This window comes from Gavialis gangeticus, unplaced genomic scaffold (assembly GCF_001723915.1).
Source record: "Gavialis gangeticus isolate Ggan-Ray unplaced genomic scaffold, GavGan_comp1, whole genome shotgun sequence".
Lineage (NCBI taxonomy): Eukaryota > Metazoa > Chordata > Crocodylia > Gavialidae > Gavialis > Gavialis gangeticus.
The window spans coordinates 18,269,215-18,290,451 of record NW_017729008.1 but is presented as its reverse complement, the minus strand read 5'-3'; the positions used below and the strand labels follow the sequence as shown (position 1 = coordinate 18,290,451).

The 21,237-nt window shown below is 43.4% G+C and overlaps 1 protein-coding gene across 1 annotated transcript in view; it reads right to left on the bottom strand.

Annotated features, from left to right (window-relative positions):
• The window catches only part of FBXL13 (F-box and leucine rich repeat protein 13), a 228,470-nt gene that overhangs the window by 38,358 nt on the left and 168,875 nt on the right, over positions 1–21,237 (bottom strand). The window contains exons 14-17 of the mRNA XM_019509463.1: positions 20,870–20,987; positions 20,551–20,713; positions 18,757–18,876; positions 18,286–18,412 (exon numbers count right to left, since the gene is read on the bottom strand). Of these exons, the coding sequence (XP_019365008.1) occupies positions 18,286–18,412; positions 18,757–18,876; positions 20,551–20,713; positions 20,870–20,987 (528 nt within the window). The remainder of the gene's footprint in view (positions 1–18,285; positions 18,413–18,756; positions 18,877–20,550; positions 20,714–20,869; positions 20,988–21,237) is intronic.

Sequence of the window (21,237 nt, the reverse complement as noted above, 5' to 3'; positions counted from 1 at the left end):
AACCCCCTGCTCAAAGCAGGACCATCCCCCAACTAGATTATCCCAGCCAAGAATTCTCATATAATTTTCCACAGCAGCGGCTCTCAATCTTTTTTGTACCAGGACCCATTCATGAGCATCGATGGCCAGTTCCAACCCAGTAAATAGTTTAAGTAGAAAATGGCCCCCTGGCCCTGCTGGTGCCTCCCACTCCTGACTTGTTACCCCTAGCCCTCCAGTGTGTGGGGCAGGGTGGGGCCCAAGCAGCCCTTCGCAGGCTGGAACTACCAGCCTGCAAGGGAAAACCCATGTTTTTTCTCCTTTGAAGGAGAATCCATTTTTAAAGTTTGTTCACAACCCTTTCATATATTCTTGCGACCCAGTTTTGAGTCATGACCCGCAGATTGAAAAACGCTGCTCCACAGAATGAATCTCCATAAGGATGTGAGCACCATGCATGCTCCTTAATCACTCATATTTGTTCTCCTTGGTCAGTAGTTGTTGAAACACAAAGGCTTTGTTGCAAACTGGACATGGACCTTGCTCTCTGACTTTCGTTTTCCCTTTTTACCCGATTTCCCTCCCCAATCCCTAGTCCTGTGACACCCCACCCACACACACTCTAAAAAGCCTCTTCAAGGGCTATCTAGTTCCCTCCCCACTCTAACCCCTGGGTCCTAAGCCTGACCCTCCAGCTCTGTAAAGTCCCCTCTTAAATCCCGGTCCGCTAATCTATTCCCAATCGCTATGCAGCTTATTTGTCCACCCTACAGTTTCTAATCTCCCTAAGACACCCCTCCACCTGCAGTCGCCTCTTTCTCTGTGTCTTACACATAGAACACTTGACATTTGCCTTACCCTAAGCTGATGTGCCACATGCCTTTTATGGTGGTTGTTTGCATCCCTTTCTATTTGTTGGTAGCTTGGGTGAACTGCAGAGGCTGCTCCGAAGCATTAGGTATGTTTTCTTGCCAAATGGCTGGGGCCTTCCTAGACACTTGAGTAGAGTTTGGGTGCATCCCATGCTCAAACTTTGAATAATCAGGAAACTGGGGCAGGAGTGAGACTTGAAAGTGCCTACACTACAGGTCAGTTCTGAGCGGGCACACAAGGCTGAGTCTAACTGCTTACAGACATGTGAAGTCCAAAATGGAGGTGCATAACATGTTTAGGCTTACAGACACATGCAGTCCAAAATGGAGGTGCATAATATGTTTAGGCATCTAACAAGTTTTGGAGCTGTTGGCACATATCAGTCTTTGCTACTCAGGCAACTAATGTACCTACATACCCTTTATGCATCTGCTGAACTAATCTGAATCCTGGCCTTACTGCAAATGATATCTCCCATCTGAGGACTGCCACTCCTTGTGAAGTCATTAAATAATTTACTTAAATAAGACTCTATGAGCTATTACCTACATTTTACAAAAGAAAATGTTATATGGAGGGTTGAGCTAAATTAGTTGCCCAAAAAGTCGCACAGAAAATTTATAACAGGGTGAAGAATATAGCCCAAGTCTCTTTCCTTTGGTCTCTCCTCTCCTCAAGAAAATGATTTGCTTTACAAAGCCAGCCTCACACATGCATAAATATTACATTGCTGGTATTCTTGTCTTCAACACAGCTCAAACTAATTTTCATAATACATCAACTTTTTCCATTAAAATTTCCAAGTGTTCATTATGGAGCCTTCTTCATGTGATCTATATTTCTTATCTCTACCACCCAGATTTGGAAAGTAAAAAACGTGTACTTTTTGTAGAGATCTCTTCACTCCAGCCAAGTTATATAAAAACTGCTGTTTTGTTTAACAAAAGTAAACAATGAACGTATTCATATAAGAGAGAAAAGAAAGTGGAAGAAGCAGAGCTGTATGAAATATATTCTCTGCCAGCAAGCAAATCAGCATTTCCATCCAGTAGAATGTTCTACAGATTTCCTTCAAGAATCCGTATTCAAAATTCCAATTAAAAAAGCAACTTACAAACAAACCTGCATTCAAGTTCTTGTTTTAATTAGGCCAAAAAATAAGAGCCAAACAGCTGCTGTTAGGCACAAGCTCATGCTGGAAGTGGTGTTGAGTCGCACTATCCCAGCAGGAGCGGAGGGATTATGCTAGCTGGAAACAGCCTGTGTTAAAGATAGTAACGAGACTGCAACTTTGGCAATTCCTTTGGTTACGAGCACAAGAGGCCTGGAAGATTCCTTGGGCTTTCTATTGTTTTTATTGTGGATAACTGGACCAGCCACAACCTGGCTCTAACTTTCAAGCCCTCAAAAGAACTAGATTTTTGTTTGTTTTTTAATTTACACTGCTGCCAATACCAGCATCTACACATCACTAAAACCTAACCAAACTACAAAGTAAGCCTCCTGAAAACAAATTGGTCATCTTCTTCCATAGGAATGCTGTGTTAACAGTTTGGTTGGCAAAGCATCCATTGTCTTTCACAACAGTCATGCTGAACAAATGGGAAACATAAGACAGAAATAACAAAGTGTAAATATGCTCTGGACGCCAGATGTAGACAGTATAATGATAATGTTGGGAGAAAGAGGATAACATGTATATGCCAGTTCTGGAAATATAGGCAGCTGAATATAAGTACCAATAAAAAAAATATCAAATCCTAAATCCCAATTTCCTCCAGAAAATATAAAATGGAATTTACTCTAGTGGATACACATATATTGGCATCTCTTACAAGAAACTTGCAAGAGATTCAGGGTTTCCCATTTTTGTTTAGTTCAGACAAGCAGATAAACATATACGTAGGTCCCAAGTGAGATCTGTGCTTAGAATTAAGGCATGTTTTAAGTGTTCAATTGAAAAATCAAGGGCTTAAGCACATGCAAAAAGCCATCTGGAGCTTCAGAAAACCAAAATTACATTGATTGTTTCACGTAAAAGATGTAATAAAAGTGGCATTTGCCACTCCAGACTATTGCTAGAGAGTAGAAGCAATAGTTCCTATTTGCCTGCATCTCCATTCAAAAAGAAGTGTAGGTCTACACTGTGCTGGCCTAGGGAACTCTATGCACAAGTTCTGCTAATACCTTGCCATAGTGTGACCATCCATCCTTAATTGGGTGGGACAGTCCCAAAATGTAAAGATCAAGTCCAAGTCTCTTGCAGGGCTCTATCCTGGCTTCAGCCCTAATGTCATAGAGTGCCTCCCAGGCACAGTCCTCATGTGGCTTCTGACCTCCCCTGTAGGCAAACTCAAACTTCTGGTCAGAAACAGAAACACAAGCCAACTACTTCACACTGAAATGCTTAAAGTCCACTCAGAGTCCCTATCCCACAACCACCCCAGCTCCTCCCCTTAGCCATCTCCTTCTAGCTCTCTAGGGTGCCTGTGGGCCAATTTCCAACAGCCTTATACCCCTGGAGGTCCTCTCTTTGCAGAGGTCGGGGCCAGCCTGCCCTGTAATTGATCCAGGAGTTTCTGCTTAGCTCATTACCCAGCCTATTCTGATCTGCTGTGGTTTGCCCAGCTCACCTTCACTTACCCTTTAGCTACCTGCCTGCTTAGAGTACTACCCAATAGATTATTGCAGGGGCAACTTACCCCAGACAGCTGCCAGAAGCTCTATAACTCCTCTTTATCTACGCGCAGACTGCTTTCTTCTCTGCAGCTGGCCCTTGGTTAGCTACTTGCACCAGGCTGCAAACCTTGCCTGCTGTACTTTTCTTTTTCAAATAACATGGTTCCTTGACCCCTGTTGTAGTGGGGTGGGACTTACAAACAACTGTTTGGCCCAGCTGTTTGTCAGTCCAAGCCCCTGCAGCACAACAGATTCTTCAACAGCTGGCAAAACTTGAAAGAAGTGCCAAAATCAACAGAAACTTCTAAAAATCAGGCTACTAATTACAATTAAATTTAAAATTTCAGCTTGATGTTTTGCCTTTAAGACATCTGAAGAAAGTTATAATATTTTGTCTTCAATTATTAGGCAAGTTTTATACTATAAATTACATTGCTTAACCTTACTGATAACAGCACTATTAGAGAATCACTATTAATAATATTAATCTGTGTAGAAATGGTCTCTGTTTTGCTATCTGTATAATATTCCAGAAAATAAGTTTATTAGCATATCTTGAATTTGAATAGTCATTATTATTTCTCTCATAAATTATCTAAACGTGGGTTTGACATGAGCCAGGTGATTTCAGTGATGCATCAGCAGCCGTGGGCTTTGCCTGCACCTACACTGGGACCAGCCAGCTGGGAGCTGTGCCCACATGACAGCTGCTTCTCCCAGCCCCAGTTTCTGCAAGCTGTGTCTGTGATACAGCTGCCTCTCCCTGGCCCCAGATTCCAGCTGTGCCCATGCCACAGCTTTAGGTAGGGGGAGAAAGAAGGGGGGGGGGGGTAGAGAGAAGTGGTGACAGTACAGACACAGTTTGCAAATACCTGGTTCTGGCCCAACTCCCCACCAGCTGGAATCTGTGTTCACACTGCAGCCATTGAGTGGGGGGACTGGGAGCAGCATCAGTGGCACAAGTGCATCTCGCAGCTGCCTGGCCCCATCATGGGTGTGGGGAAGTGCCCCTGCCACTAACATGACACTGAAGCCACCCAGCCTGCACTGGACTGGAGCTGGGTTGTTCTGATTTAGGATATGCCAGCACTACGCCTCACATAAACAAGTTTTAGCTCTCGCAGGTCACTTTGAACAATGTAGCTGTGGTAGCCCAAAACTTATGTCAGCCTGCAAAACCCACCTGAGAAACTGAATAAACACTGTTAACAGTACCTTAACTCGCTGGTTTTCTCCTCTTCTTCAGCAATCTCTTGCAGTTGAGGACAATTGGCTTCCATGATCGTCTTATCTTCATGTCCAAAGATGGCTGATGAGGCCTATCTGGGATTGACAAACTCTATTGCAGCTTGGACACGTTTCCGTGTGGGGTGGGTGGTGCTGGATTCTTGATTTGGGTCACAAAACGCTGTTTCTGCCGCTCCTGCTTTTCCATCTCCTGTTGTTCTTGTGAGGTTTCAAAGTACTGAGATCCCTGCAACAGACTCTTCCTCCATTTAGGGTGGTCCTGGGTGACAGTCTCCCATTAGTTGACAGTCTCCTATTAATGTTGCATTTTTTTAAGTTGGCCTTGAGGATGTCCCTGAAGCACTCTCTCTGCCCTCCTCTTGAGCATAGGCCTCGGCTGAGCTGGGAGAACAGAACTTGCTTTGGGAGTTTGATGACATTTCTCCAACAACTTTAAATGTCTCCTGTACGTTGTCCATTTCTCAGCTTCATACAGCAAGGTGGGGATCAAGACTGCTTGATAAACCATGAGCTTGGTTTCAGAACTGATGTTGTGATCTTCAAACAACCATTTTTTCAGATATCCAAAGGCTGCTCTTGCACGTTAGAGGCAATGTTGGATTTCTTTGTCATTGTCAGCCTTCTGTGACAGATGGCTTCTGAGTTACAGGAAATACTCAATGTCCTCCAGAGTCTCACCATGAATCTGGATTACTGGAGATGGGGACTGTTCATCAGGAGCTTGTTAGTGGAGACTTTAGTCTTCTGAATATTAAGGTCAGTCCCATTTTCTTGTATGCCTTGGTAAAGATGTTGACGATTGCCTGAAGGTCTGTTTCTGAGGGAGTGCACACTACAGCAACATCAGCATACTGGAGCTCAATGACTGCGGTAGGGGTGGTCTTGGTTTTGGCTTGGAGTTGACTGAAACTAAACAGCTCACCATCCATTCAGGAGTTTACATCCACTCTGGCTGGAAGCTTGTTGGTAGTCAGATGTAACATTGCCGCAAAGAATATTGAGAAGAGTGTTGGAGCAATGACACAGCCTTGCGTAACTCCTATTTTAACCTCAAAGATTAATGGCTCCATGTTCTCCACCTCCATGTTCTTTAAACTTCCCATCTCCCATTTGCCAGGTCTTGCTCAGTGCAGCTTTACTGATGTTGTGATGCCTAAGCTCTCAGGCCATGATTGCAGTGTGCTGCTCTGGGTGTTCACTATTAGGGTTGTCCATGAGGGTCCTGATGTTCCAGATCCCAAAAATAATGGTGCATCTTCGCTGATATTTTCAAAAAAAAGTAAAGGTGATTTCACTGGACACAGTTATCCAGTCAGGAAGAAATACAGTATACTGTATTAGACAGTCACCTTTTCTAGTTCCCTCCCCATGTTAGGTGAACAGAATAAATCCTGGAGAGGGCTGCTCAGTCACACAGTCACACTCCTGTCTCCTCCAAGTGCTAGATGACCTTCTTGTATCTGCTGCCTTCATGCCAGTTCATGACCAGGAGCTTCCAGACCTCACAATCCTGCTCCCATTGCCATTAACAGTTCGCCAGAGGGTTTGAGGAATGTGCTGGCATGGAAGATGCCTGTGTGTGACTTCTTTTATTGTGGAGAAGCTGGTACACAACAGCTTCCACACTGTTCTTGACAGAACAGGACCTTGATCCAATGGCAAAGAGACCAAGACAACTGGGGGTCTCATTCTGCTGCATCCTTCATCTGCCTTCTCAGCTGTTGAGATTCTAATATCTTCTTCCACCTGCTCTGCCATTGAGGACCTGTAGACCCATGGCTGGAGGCTGGGCAGGCTTATTATAGAGGCAACCTGTACTCACCATGTCACAACACCATCAAAGGATATATGTCCTGGCTTTTCAGGAGGGAAACCACTGCCAACTGCTGTGCTCCCCACATCCTGGTGGTGCTGCTGCTGCTTGGTCCACAACTGCTTATTCATCAGTTACTCCTGCTTATTTCACAGATAACATTCCCTGAAGGTCATTCCAGTATCCACCACCTATGGATGCACTGGGTAGCAATACAGCTCTGCCCCAGAGTTGCTAGTTAAAACTGACTTGGATGTGTCTATGTGTACTGATGTGATAACTTTGACTGCAGTGTAGACACATCCTTCCTGTCACATAAGACATGCCATAGAATTTCATGTAGTAATACCTATACGATACTCAATTGTTTGTGGATAGACTTTAGGACCTTTTGAAAAATACATTTACATTTGATATCTAGTTCAAATACCACAATTTCTAATCAAACACAACTTTTATTGTGTAAAAAAAAAAACAACCCCCCCCCCCAAAACAGCTAGATTTTCAAACTTTTGAGGCCCTGCAACTCCCAGTGACTCCAGCTCAAAGTGTGGGTATTCAGCACATTGAAAACTTGCTAATTTCACTCCCTATTTCTTAAAATATTTTGGATCTTTGTACTCAAGTTGCACTACCTCTGTTTCCTTCAGCATTCTGAGGTAGAACCGTCTGGATCTGGAGTTCATTAAATTTCTTTTAACATTTCTTCTTCCTCCTCACTAGAAATGTGGTTGGTGCGTAATTTGTCACCCACTTTCCTCTGAGAACACAAGGCATATAATTCATTAACCATCTGTTGCTAGTAACATCTACAGGGGTTTGTTAACAAATTCTCTCTCGTCTCTTACAAGCCTCTCTCTCATCAGTTTTCTAACAGACTAAAAATATTGAGCCAGATGATGATTTCAAATCCTTGTAAATCTGGAATAGTACCACCTGAAGCCAAAGGAATTTCTCTGGATATATGCTTATGAAAGTCTAACCAGAATCCAGCCTGTATTTTTTTACTGCAACCTATTTAGCAACTTACTGTTACAATATTATTAAATATTTATGTTGCAGTAGAACATTGAGGGCCTAATCCGTATCAAAGCTACTATGTGCAAACACATAGTAAGAGAAAGTGGGTAAACTGCAGCACAGTTCCTGATGATTTCTGTGTATTTTGAAATTGGACATCCTTGAATGGCATGCAAATAATTTTTTACTGACTGGATGAGTCCTGAATGTTGAACCAATGGTGATTCTTGAGTAAAGATGTGAAGGAGGTAAACAGAGAGGTTTTTATCAATTAGTTCAGAAGTGTTCCATGCCTAAGGCTCAGCGTGGAAGAAAATATTGAAACAGCCATGGGGAAAACATGGTCTTATTTTCTGTTGTTTTTATCTTTGATTTTTAAAAATTGACTGAGATCCTTTTGGTCCAATTTTGCATATACTTTACCTGTTTTTGCATTACATCACTAAACTACATGTACTAAATCATTCACATTAACATATCTGAAGGGATTTAGAGACAGCCAACAGGAAACACTACATGCAAGAGCATGTTTGAACTCCAATCTTTCTCAGCAATGTATTCACTAGACTCACTGGTGATGCCACCACCCATTCCTTGTATAAGAGCTTATTAAAGCAGGAAGTGCTAGATTGGATTCTAGGCCCCACTCAGCCTGAGGTGATTCATACTCACATCTCCCACCTCCAAAAGAGCATAGGTGTCTCCTCTCCTGTTGAAGCTGGAAGAAAGGAATGCACAGGCCAGAAGGAGACCAAGCAAGAGAAACCATGATTTGCAAGCCACTGATCATAGCAGCCTGCTGAGAGGGAAGATTTCTGGGTCTTGGTTTTTACTCCCAGAACTGTTTATGGATTGCCCATTAGTCGGTAATTGGATAACGAGCAGAAACAATCCTGGGAAAGGATCAGAACCTAGGCTTCAGAATCAGGCTCCATCTGCCTTGTTCTGGCCACATGAATCCCTCCTGCCTACCCAGACAATTCTATGGCTGGTGACCAGGCCCCTCCCCTCAGCAGTGGAAAATATGGGTCTGAATTCCCTCCGGCTAGTTATAAATCTTCCACTTCCTATACGTGTGGTTTAACCACTAAAATATTATGAAAACAAATAGGCACCATCAGCACTACAGCCAACAATATGTCCTCCTCCTCCAACCACATTTCTGAGTGACACTAGCCATGGATGCCATACTTCATGCTGAACTCAGTGCTGCTGATCTGAGCTACTACGTGCACTCAAAACAGATCCACTCCCAAGGACTTAGGCAAACCATGCCACCTAGAAAACAATGGGGTTAGGTATCTGACTTCTCTGATGAGGGGCTTCTGTGCATGCTAAGAAGCCTAGGTATAAACACCTGGGGAACCTTTCAGATCAAAATGGATTGGGATACATTTAGGCACCAAACAATGTTCTACAGTTGCTTGAGTGGGCTTATTTTGGATCATTTTTTGTAGTGTGGGACTAAGGTACCAGAGCTGTCAATACTCTGCAAACATGTTAAAAAACAAGGCCCCAGCCCAAAGGCGTTTCTGAAAAATTGGTGGTGTAAAGCTTCAAAAGATCCTCGGGAAGGATATGAAGTTCATCTTTTTCAAGAACTACATATTTCGCAATATGATTGTGTTTATCTAAATTTTAAAGGAAGAAATGGCAACTGCTTTAGTTAAGGTCGAATGACTATTTACCTCCTAAATTCCTGTATTCTGTTGTTTAATTTTATATCTTTCTGAATTTCCAAAATTTAGACTGATTTTTTTTTTTCTGGATTTGTGGCTGCCCCAAACCATGTCTGAATATGAAGGGAGGATAGAAAAAAAAAACTTTGTTATAAAAACATGCTTGAAACTTTGCACTACATGTGTTATTTATCAAAATCATTTTGATTTTCAATAAATATGGAAATACTTTCTGAAATGTAAGTTGAAAGGGAAAAGAATCCTCACAAAAACAGTCGGTATATATGCTATGTGTTTGTTCATATCCTATTTACAGCACACTATGCCCTAAATATCCTATGGCTGAGATGTCTGAAACATGCTTTTTGCTAGACAGGTCTAACAACCTTATATCCTTTTTAATGAGAAACCTAAAAACAAAAATATTATACTATAGAGCTTATGTTTCAATTATGTGTGAGTAGAAAACATACCACTGGATTTCACCTCCCACAGAGGGAAGAAGAAAGAAAGCAGGGATTCACATTTTTTAAATAAAGCAGACATGGTTTAGAAATACTGGAGAAAGGAAATGGACATTAAAGATGTCAGAAAAATACGTGCATCGGGTACGTTATTGTTACTAGCATGCTAAAATTAAATAATATAAAAGAAAAAATATTTTTAAAATGTATGAAAATTAATATAGATGAATAGAAATAGCTTTAAATAGTATTAAACTTCCTGGTGAATACATTCAGGCTTTCCTTTGCTACTTAGTTTTTTTTCCTTACCAATTTGAAAATCAATTCTGCAAACCTTTATATCTGCACTTGCCCCCTCCCTAAAGTCTATGGTTCTATTCAAATGAATAGAAACTATGAGGTAGATTCACAAAGGGTTTTAAGAAGGCTAATGGACACATTTGGTGACTAAATTTATACTTCAGAGTAAAAAATATCCCACTGAAATGCTGCCTAACTCTGGAGGTCCATAAGTATCACATTTACACAATATTAAAGTTCCACCAATGCCTAAAATTCTGCTACCAAGCAACTTAGCCTTGAATGTATTGTGCAGTTCAGTGCCTACCTCTGTCAGGATCCAAAATTAGACATTCCTTTGTGAGACAATGTCAAAGAACATGAAACAGATTGGGCTTTACAAAAACATGTGTGGGGAGGGTGACGTTCTTTTTATTCAATAGCTTGCTGCCCAGGGCACTCATGGTAGACAACGGAGAACCTGAGTTGAATTCCCCACGGTGCTGCACTTCCACAGAGGTTACCCAAACCCCCAAGCATACATGTCTCAAGTAGGCCAGACACAGGTGGAGCATGCTCATCCTCATTTTCACTAGGTCTCACTACTGCACTATTAAAGACAAGCCCTATAGGGGCAGATGTCACACACAAACAGGGTTAAGTGATCAGAAACGATTTTAAACCTGTAACAGAATAGAAGTTTGGTGCAGATGCGCCAGTTTAAAAATAGCCTAAACTGGTTTCAGATGGATCTGATTTTAGATTTATATACTAGGCCTCCTTTAGCCTGGATGAACATAGCATCAAACTTAACTGATTTAGGTTAAACTGGTTTATTGTACCTCTGTTCCCCCTACACCTGTGGGGGTGAGGCTAAGCTGGTGCCGGACCATGCTGAGGGGTGGAAGGGTGTAATTCCCCCTCTGCACCAGCACTCAGGGGACCTCTCCAGGGTGAAAGGAACCCCTGCTGAGCTGCAGGGATCTCCCTCACATGGGCCTAAGGCTGGAGTGACTGCCCACCACCCCCGCAGGGGGCAGACAGCAGGGGACTGGGGGCAGGGCGTGTGCTGGGCAGCCAATCAGAGATGGGCCCCACTTGCTGCGTTCAGGTGCTCTCAGCAGTGGCAGGCAGGCAGACTGAGAGGCGTGCTCTAGTGCCCCCCAGCTTCTGGTCTGGGTCACTGTAGGCTGCCTTTCCAGATACAAAAGTGCACGTCAGTTCACTTAATTATTGGTTCAACTGATGCAGCTTAGGGAAACCTGCAAAGATTGAATCACTTTAGCCTTGGGCTTTTTGACTGTCTGTACTTAGCCCACAAGTCCAAAATGTGGGCACTGAATGGATTCAGGGGTCTAATGGACTTTGTGGCCATTTGCTTTTTGCTATTTAGGCACCTGAATTCTACCCAAGTCCTGTTTAGGCACCTAGGGCACCTATACATGAGCGCAGGGGCTGCTCCGATGCACTGGAATTCCAATAGAGTCTGCTGGAGCATGGCAATTACTGCACTCCAGCAGCCTCCTACGTCTCTTGTATCAGCATCCCTGCACTTAAAAATAGCGGTGGTGGGAACTTGAACTAAAGCTCATTGAATGAGCTTTAGTTCAAGTGCCCTCACCGCCATTTTTAACCGTGGGGACTCTGATACAAGACATGGTGGCGCTTTAATTAAGGTGGGTCTCAGAGCCAGTCTAATTAAAGCACTGCCCCTGTATCCCAGAACCACATGTTAAAGTGCCCCTAGTTTTACTCACCTGTATTTTCCTCTTAGTCCCTTCCAATGTCACAAGGTAAGAATTTTAACCTTGTTCAGAGACAGAGTAGGATTTTTCATTACATTAGCTGTCAACCTGGGTTTCTATGTAAACTGGGCCTTGTGTTAGGTATACTTCTAAGATGCCTGTAAGTTTTTTCATAAGGGCAATAAATGCAGTGTCATTTCTTAATATGATACTAATGTTCTTCAAAATCAGGAGCCTAAAAATTAAACTGCTAAAACGATACAGAAGGCAACAGAAACTGTTAGGTTTCCAACAGTTTTGAAAGCCATGAAGGTACTTAAATATGGACTTAAGAATCTGACATTCAGATTTCATTCATAATGAAATAATAGCCTAGTAGTCCTATCAAAATATTAAAGAGAGTTCACGCACTTTTTGACCAGGTCTAGTCATATCCCAGCTATCTAAGAGTGTATGCCTCCATTGTGTCTTCTTTGCATCCTAATTCAGGTAAGCATGATGCACTGCTAGTACAGATTTCCCTCACCAACCACAGTTTTGCCAACCATGGTTTTGAGTATCCACGGTTAATATTCTGTATATTATTTTGGCTACCATGGTACACAGTTTTGGGTAACCATAGTTTTCCGTGGCTGCGCATCAGCCCGCCAACCCCCCAACCCTGCTCGTGCCTCTCCTCCCCCACCCACAGCCCCTGCTCCCCCAGCTGGAGGTGGCCCCCAACCCTGCCAGATGTGCACACAGTGGCAGGGAGCTGCCCTACCTGAGGTGGCAGGGAACAGCAGGTCCACTTGCCACTGTTCCTTGTTGCCCTGCTTCTCTCCCCCACAACCAGGCACAGCAGGAAGTCAGGTAGGGATCTCCTCGTCTGCCGCCGCTCATCCTGGTGAGGTGCCTCCTGTGCCTGCTGCTGGTTTGAGAGGCACAGCCCTCAGTGCAGCCCTGCATGCAGGAGGCGCATCGCCAGGGCAATACAGGGCAAGCAGCGGTGGGTAAGGAGATCCCCATGTGACTTCTCTGCTCCCTGCCATGTCAGGTCATGGGGGAGGAAAGCAGGGCAGCAAGGAACAGCAGGCCTGCTTGCCACTGTGCCCTGCTGCCCTGCACAGTGGTGTGCAGGCCTCCATTCATGGTGAATAGAGCCCTGGCCAGGCCGGGTCGTGGGACAATCCAAGCCTGGCGACTTGTCCAGGGGTGCGGGTGAGTGGTTCCTGCTACCGCCAGGCTCAGATTATCCCACAACTCAGTCCAGCCAGGGCCCCATTTGCAGGCTGCTGACTGGCTATGACAGCCAGAACCAGAGGGATTAATAAGCAATAAATCTTAGAGGCATTTGGTATTTTGCCTAAACAGGTAATATTAGCTAATATAAAGCTTGTAAGTTTGTAAGCCGCAAATGTAACTTGTCTGTTATAAGTTTAACCAAAATGATAAATTAACTGTTCGTGGAACTGACTGGGCCCCATAGGCAAAGCTGTAGCTGCAAGATTAGCTGACATAATGGTTTTTTGCTCAGGGTTTTTGACAATAAAAACTGGATCTAACTGCCTGGCACACCCAACCCATTCCAGGAGAGCACATCCCAAGAAAGCATATTCAGCGAAACCTAAAAGGGTTAGGCAGAGCAATGTCAATTTCAAACCTAAAGGTGCTGCATTGTAATTTGCTTATTTGATAAAGCCGGATCTTACCTTTTTATGATAATTTTTAACACCTTTCAATCCCATAGGGTAACAGTTATAGGGCAAGATTGTGAGTGGCTCTAAACATAACAGATTAGCATAAGACTAGGTATAAAAAGCATGTGCATCAGGTGACTAGCAGGAAGGAGGGAACAGAACGGTCATTTTCTGTTCTAAACCCGGACTCCAGACCCCCCGTGTGAGTGAGGATCAGATCCTGATCAAGGGACCTTCCCTGGTAAGCCCTCCGACAGCGTCAATCAGGGACACCTGACTTTGCTGGAATCACTTGACGCGTACCTGGCATCGAGGGACTCTCTATAAGTTGCCAACCCATGTCTGTCTGTTGTTTTGAACAGCCCAGTGTCTGATACCCTCGCAGTGCCCAGTTGGCCTGCAACAGAACTGATCCATCTATCTGTTGTTATTATCTTTATTACTTACTATTAGCTCTTTAATACTGCATTATCTGCTTATCACATTTATCTTTCTGTTAACTGTTGTGTGTGTAAGCTATAATAAATTTGCCTTTACTTCACTCCCAACTTTGCCTTCTCAATCCGAAACTGAACCAAACAGCCCAGTGGCTGATACCCTTGCAGCGCCCAGTTGGCCTGTGATAGAATTGATACACTCACAGTGCCCAGCTGGCCTGTGACACCAGCCAATCATACACCGCCAAAGGCAGGCACAAAACATCCCCACCCTGCCATTCAGATGGGTGGGGGCAGAGACACAGTTCAGTGTGCTGTGTGGGGCCAGCTGGTGCATCCCTCTTCTCCCCTTCCCTTCCCTTCCACCTCTCCCTCCTCTGCGTAAGAAGCAAACGCACCAGAAGAGACGCTGCCACCTCACCGTGGGCACGCTTCATCCCCACCCACCGGTGCATACCCCCTATAACCTAAGTACCCCTAGGGGTATGCCTATGCCTGGTTGACCACCCATGTATTAAAGGTAAGTAAAAATGAATTTATACACTATAGTGTACAGTATTCAAGTACCTAACCCAGGGGCGGGCAATTATTTCGGGTGGAAGGCCGCTTACCCAGTTTTCGCAAGCTGTCAAAGACCGAATGGGTAGCCCTGCCCCTTGACAGGTCCCCCACCTCCTGGTCACCATCTTAGGACCAATGTCCCAGGGTCAACACCGGTGGGGCCCAGAGCAGGGCACAGGCTGGCAGGGGTCTGTGGAGCTGGGCAGGGCTGCACCAGCAAGGTAAGAGGGGAGCTGGCCCAGCCCCATAGAGACCCTGCCAGCTGGGACCCTGTATTCCTGCCGCCCTGCTCTATGCCCTGCTGGCACTGGCCCCGGGACACCGGTGTGGGCCCTATGCTCCTGTGCCCACTCACTCCCAGTGCCCCCCAGGCCCGCAGTACAGGCAGAGGGCAGCACACAGCCCCGAACCCCTGCTCCCTGGCAGGGAAGGAGCTGGTGTGGAGACCAGGGAAAAGGGGCCCCCTGTCCACCCCATGGCCAGCACTCACTGCTGCAGTCGCTCACAGTCCATGTGGGGCTTTCCTGAGCAGGCACAGGCAGCCCCATGCAGGCTGCAAGCAGCTGCACTGTGGGGCACCGGCCACGGGGCAGGGGAGGGGCCACTTTTCCCCTGCACTCAGCACCAGCTTGTAACCTGCCCCCGCTGCCAGCCTGGGCCCTGCGCTGGCTCTGGGCTTGCCCGTCAGGGCTGTGCCACAACAGCAGCAGCTGCGGCCCCCCCATTTGCCGCACCAGTCAGTGTTTGCTGCTGCTGCCTGCCTGGAGCTCATGCCACGGTGGGCTGTGGTGAGGCTACCACCACCACCTCTGGGCTGCCCAGCGCATGAGCTCTGGGTGGGCAGCAGCAGCAAACACTGCCTGGTGCAGCAAGCAGCAGGGGGGGGAGGAACAGCTGCTGACACTGTGGTGCAACCCTGACAGATGAGCCCAGAGCCAGTGCAGGGCCCAGGCTGGCAGCAGGGGCAGGTTACAAGCTGGTGCTGAGTGTGGGGAAAAAGTGGCCCCTTCCCCGCCCCATGGCCGGCATCCCACGCTGCAGCCAGTTGCAGCCTGCATGGGGCTGCTCAAGACAGCCCTACATGAGCTGCAAGCAGCTGCAGCAGGGAGTCCTGGCCCCAGGGCAGGGGAGGGGCTGCTTTTCCCTGCACTCCACACCAGCTCCTTCCCTGCCCTTCCCCCCCTCCTTACCTGAGCTTCCTGCACCAGGGCAGCCACATGATCTCAGCCCAGAAGCGCCTGCTGGGGAATCCGGCTGGGGGGGCAGGGCTGGGCAGGCCCTGCTGTTGCAGGAGCCCACTGTGGCTTCCCCTGGGTCCTACTGCCCCTGGTTCCTTTCATTTTTGACAGGAACCAAGGACAGATAAATTTTAAATTTCAAAATTTTTTTAGGTGCCCTGCAGTCCAGATACAATGGCCTTGCGGGCCGGATCCAGCCCGTGGGTCGTATTTTGCCCACCCTTGCCCTAACCGCATTTTCCCCATAAGCCTTTCGTTTTACCAACCACAGTTTTGCCAACCACAGGAACTTTCCGGAACCTAACCCCCACGGTTGGCAAAGGAAACCTATATGGCACATTCCGATCTTCCTCATGAAAGCAAAATCAATATTTTGTTGCATGGCTTGCTGTTTTAAACCCACTGAACTCACACTGGCAGAACAAGCAACAGATATCCATACAAAAAAATTCCTTCCTCTTCTGTAATGCAAATTTAATGGTGCTGTATTTGCTGGATTTGAAACTTGATGTCCACTACAGCAGTGTCCAAAAGTAATTTTAGCACAGTATTTACAATATTTAAACTGAAAAGTGTAAACATCTATTTTATTCCAGCTGCGCTTAAGAAATAATATAAAGTGGATAGACTCAAAGTATATAAAAATTAAACAGCAAATTGTTAAACCCTTTTCTTCATATTCTGACTTAAGACTTAAACATATATTTACATAAAAGTGAGTGGCACATACTCTAGACACAATAAATGGCAAAATAATGACAGGTTTATAGCCAGTGCTAGAAGTCAGTTTAGAAATTACAATGATGATAAATGGTCAGTTTCAGGGTTAATTTTTCCACCCTATCAGAGAATGGAAAACTCTGTTTGAAAAATGTAGTGTAAGCAAAAGAGTCTGGATGATTGCCGACAGCATAAAGTTCTGCTGTATGCAAAAAGAAAAGCAGCACTATACAATATTTAAGGGGTGGCTGGGGCCAGCAGAGAGGGAACAATCAAAAGAAAATTCTTGAATTATAAAATAGTGTGGGCTACAGTTCCAAGAATCAGAAGTGCCATCAAAATAAGTACACTGAAAAATACAGACAGTGACTTTATGATATTTTAAAATAACTTTACTGAATTAAAAATGCTTGGTTTGTCTGCTTTGGAGCCAAATACTTAAGTTCTTGCCATCATTACACATGAACAAGAACTGAAAAAACATTGAAGATCATCTATACCAATGCTAGTGCATGGCATGGGTTTGGATCAGATGATCTTTGAGGTCCCATTCCTCCCCATGAGTCAATGAAAACACACAATAATCAGTTGGGGGGGGATAGGGTACAGAAAATATCACAGAGTTTCCTTAACAAAGTTGCTTCCAGACTTCTCCAGCAGAGCAGCAGCATTTGAAACAGCAAGAAGCCCTGCAAGTCTTAGAAGATCTACTAAGGGCCATAAACATCTATATGGATGCTTGCTGTATTTAACCTGGCTCTAAGGCTCTCCCCTCCCCTCCTCCCTGCAATAGCTGTTTCCAGCTTCTTGGCAACTTGACACCTTTCAAGCTATTTTGCCCTGGAACCTGGTGTAAACTAGTGCCCTTTCATGTGAGCACACTGGTCAGGAATTCTGCATGAAAATGGTTTTGTAAAGAAAACACAGTCCTCACAAATTTAAAATTTTAAATGCCACAATTTTTCAATTTTCCATCAAGTCTAATTGACCTGAATTAAAACATTTCTGTTTGCTGAACCAAATCAAAATGTTTTATTTTGGGTCAGTTTGAAATTAATCTGTCTGCTGGAATTGCTCCATGTCTCAAGGTGTTTCAGTGCCTCAGGCTCACATTTTCCTGTTTGGATTGTGCTTGCTTACCACAATTACTTAACCCAAGTGTAGAGTAGAACTCAGATTTTTTGTATCAGTGTGGCCTGCAACCTTCCTAATTTACAGGCTCAGCACCCTTTGAAATAAAAGCCACAACAAAAAGCTATACCTCAGCAGTCCCATGCAGTTGTTTGCTGTGGCTATATATACTCCTGACAAGATCACAAAGTCTCATCTTTGCAGGGGGCTACGGAAGCTAACCTTGAAGAGAATCCAAATTCCACTATACCAGGGTATCTCTGGTCGAACTACCACGGTGCATCAATCACTATGGTGGACTACAGTGAACCATGGGAGATACAGTTTCACTGGCTGCCACATCCTATGGCAGTGACTTTCCAAATGTTAATTATGCATTGATCCAGTAGCCTAGAAATCCTGTATAATCACTGCAGAGGCAGGGCATGGAATAATGAATTTTGGAGGAGCCACATTGCAGCTTCACAGCTTACCTGTAAATCAGGACTTTGAATTCCTCACTCTCCTTTGCAAAGACCAATTTCTATTTGATGTAACTATTACTGTAATTTTACAACTATATTTTTTTAATTTAATGAATTCATATTATAGACTGTTCTACAAAATACTTTAAATATAGCATACTTCATTACTTAATACCTGTGCAGTATTTCTTAAAATGTGGAAGATTTTTTCTCTAATGATAGATAATAAACATATTAATCATAAATATATCAATTACTCTTTCATTATGTTTTTACCATATCTGAGATGTTGGTTCCAGAAATATCAATGGATATCAATGACAACATATTTCCTAAAGCCTCAATGCCAACATCAGTCACATTTTCACAATATCGCAGATTCAGGTAGTTCAGATTATGGCACCTAAATTGAAAACATTAAAAAAAACAGAAATGTTTATTATGTCTTTAACTTTTCAAGGTTTCCCAAGACATTAGGCATCCAGTTCCCATTCAATATCAACAGGATCTTAACACCTAACTTGCTACCTATCCCACTCCTTTAAAATCCCAGTTAAATAGAGTGACAATTTTCATAGATCTACAACATTAGAAGGGACCATGGGATTGCTTATCTTGTATAACCTCTAGCTTAATACAGGCCAGTTACCCATGTATTAAGTGCTATAGCTTTCCAAATTTAATTTTCAAGAAACACCATTTCAAAATCCTAATTGTTGATTACAACTGCCAAACACTGTATTGTACCTTTGGGCTATTTTCACAACAGAGACATCAGTGACTTGGAAGCAATTAGTCAAGTTCAACTCTCTCAGTTTTGCGCCCGAGGAGCCTTCTAAAAATGATTTTACACCAGCATCACTGATTCTAAAATATAAAAACAAACAGTCAATTCTGCACATTTTCATAATCCAATAGACAATTTGTATCTGGTGACCTACATTAAACAAACAGAGATGAGCTGTTTTTCATCACTATTTTTAATGGAAATTGAATAACTAGCATAGGAAGAATGTGTTGGATTGGCAAAAAAAGATATTGCTTCTTGTAAGCCTCTGGAGAACTAAAACTTTCTGCAAAAGTTCTTTTAGAGCAGGGGTGCTCAACTTCTGGCCCACAGGCCAAATGTGCTCCACAGAGCCTTGGAATCTGGCCCACAGGGCTCCTCAATGGTTGGGAAGGTTGGCAGCAAGGGAGTGGTGGCAGTTAATATTGCCACCCCTCCCCACTGCCAAAATCCCAAGCCCCATGCAGTGGGTTGGAACTGAGCCATGCCCTCCCCAGCATGATTGACCAGTTTACATTTGTTTTATCCTTTGTCTTTAAAAATTCTCTGCGTGTCCCTAAGCATTGTTCGCTCTTGGACTACAGTTATTTTCAAGAAAACAGACAAAAGTAGGTCTACAAAGCATGAACAACATTAACAGAAAAAAAAAATGAACTTTTCGGGGAGATTCTGCCCAGTATAAAACTTTCCATTGATGTACTTACGTACATCTAAGGCACAATCTGATTTTTGTATTTAAGAACTACCAACCAAATCAGATATATGTATACTGTCAATTATGTTTTTCTAATCTCTTTATATTAGCTTCCTTTATCGACAAAATTGCTTAAAAAGAATGTGTTATGATTCTTAACTTTGCTATTGCTGGGACCATTTGCAAATGTATGTAAAAATAACAAATGACCTTACAGAATTTTACACATTTTATCATGCCTTGCGAAACTTCTTCAAGGATTTTGAAATCCTTTAATATCCAAGTTGGAAGACACAGGTCCAAACACATACACCTCTTCCCCCCAAGCAGCCATTTGGCAGACAGACTGGAAAATCCAACCCTCTAAATGTTAAATCAGGCATAAAGGCAGCTATTTCCCCTTCACAATGGAAGCACCATCATGCTGTTATGATATCACACTGGCGCATCTCAACACAGCAAAATAATATGTACAAGAAATGTCAGCATTTTCTGAGGTAGGCTCAAGAATCCCAGAAGTAATATAATGATTTGCATATGTAGTACCCCTAGAATGAAGATGATCCTAGAAATCTCCAGGTAGGCGGCAATCCTAACTGTATCATTATTTAATAAATTGTAGCTATATTTTTTAAATATAGGGCTTTTTGCCTCTTTTGTTCCCCAGCCTAACCCTTATGCACAAAACCTGGAAATTTGATGTCTTTAGAATCCTTCATAATTTTGTTTCATTTCTACATTAAAAATTTAAATTCAAAAACAATTTCTATATAACAGCTGTTTTTCTACAGTGATGCAACTTGCTGCATTTGGGCTGATAACTGCAAAAAACGAGATAGCTTTCTTTATATCCTAGTACTTCCTAGTTCACATATATTATCTCTAGAAGTTAAAGACAGTCAAACTGCAATGGTTCAGTCCCACAGATATTCTGCTTTGCTTATATTATTAACACTGTAAAGACATATAACTTTAAAAGCTGGTAACTGATCTGTTTCCTTGTTAGGAATAGACAGAATTTTATTAAAATAAGTAGTTAAAAATGGATGTAAATTACTACCTTATACAGTCAGCTAAATTCAATACAAGAATATACTTCAGTGATGAAATTGTCTTAAGACCAACATCGGTAATCTTCTGGCAATCAGCCATATAAATGTGCTTGATGTACGGGCAGGATTTGCTCATCAACTTGAAGCTTAAATCAGTAATCCGATTATTCCCTGTCAATATATACAACAGTACAAGTTGCATATTAGCCATGAATACAGGCCTGATCAAACCAAACTCTGAAATCAACTGATTAATTTAAAATGAGCCAGGTCAGACTCTAAAAGTACAAAGTGAATAATTTTATGAAATACTATACTGTTACTGACCTTCAATTTGGACCTTGACAAGTTTACACTCAGCAAGGGCTTTAAAAGCTGTGTCAGAGAGATGAGGGGAGTCAAGAAAGACAACAGATGTAATCTGTTGACATTTTTCAACCAAAGCCTTTAAAGAAAAAGAAATAAACAAAAGATTTGCATTTAGGGGATGTCACAAAACAAAAAGTTAACTGATATGATAATCTGTAAAATGTTACAATTAACATCATATTTCTTCCTTAAAAGATGGATCATATTTACCTAAATGCAAGATGACTGCATTTAAGATGACTCCCCCACACTGAATAGATTCTATACATGGAAAATTTACACATTCATCCCCTCCACTGCTGCAGCAGAGGAAGTACTGGCAGGGG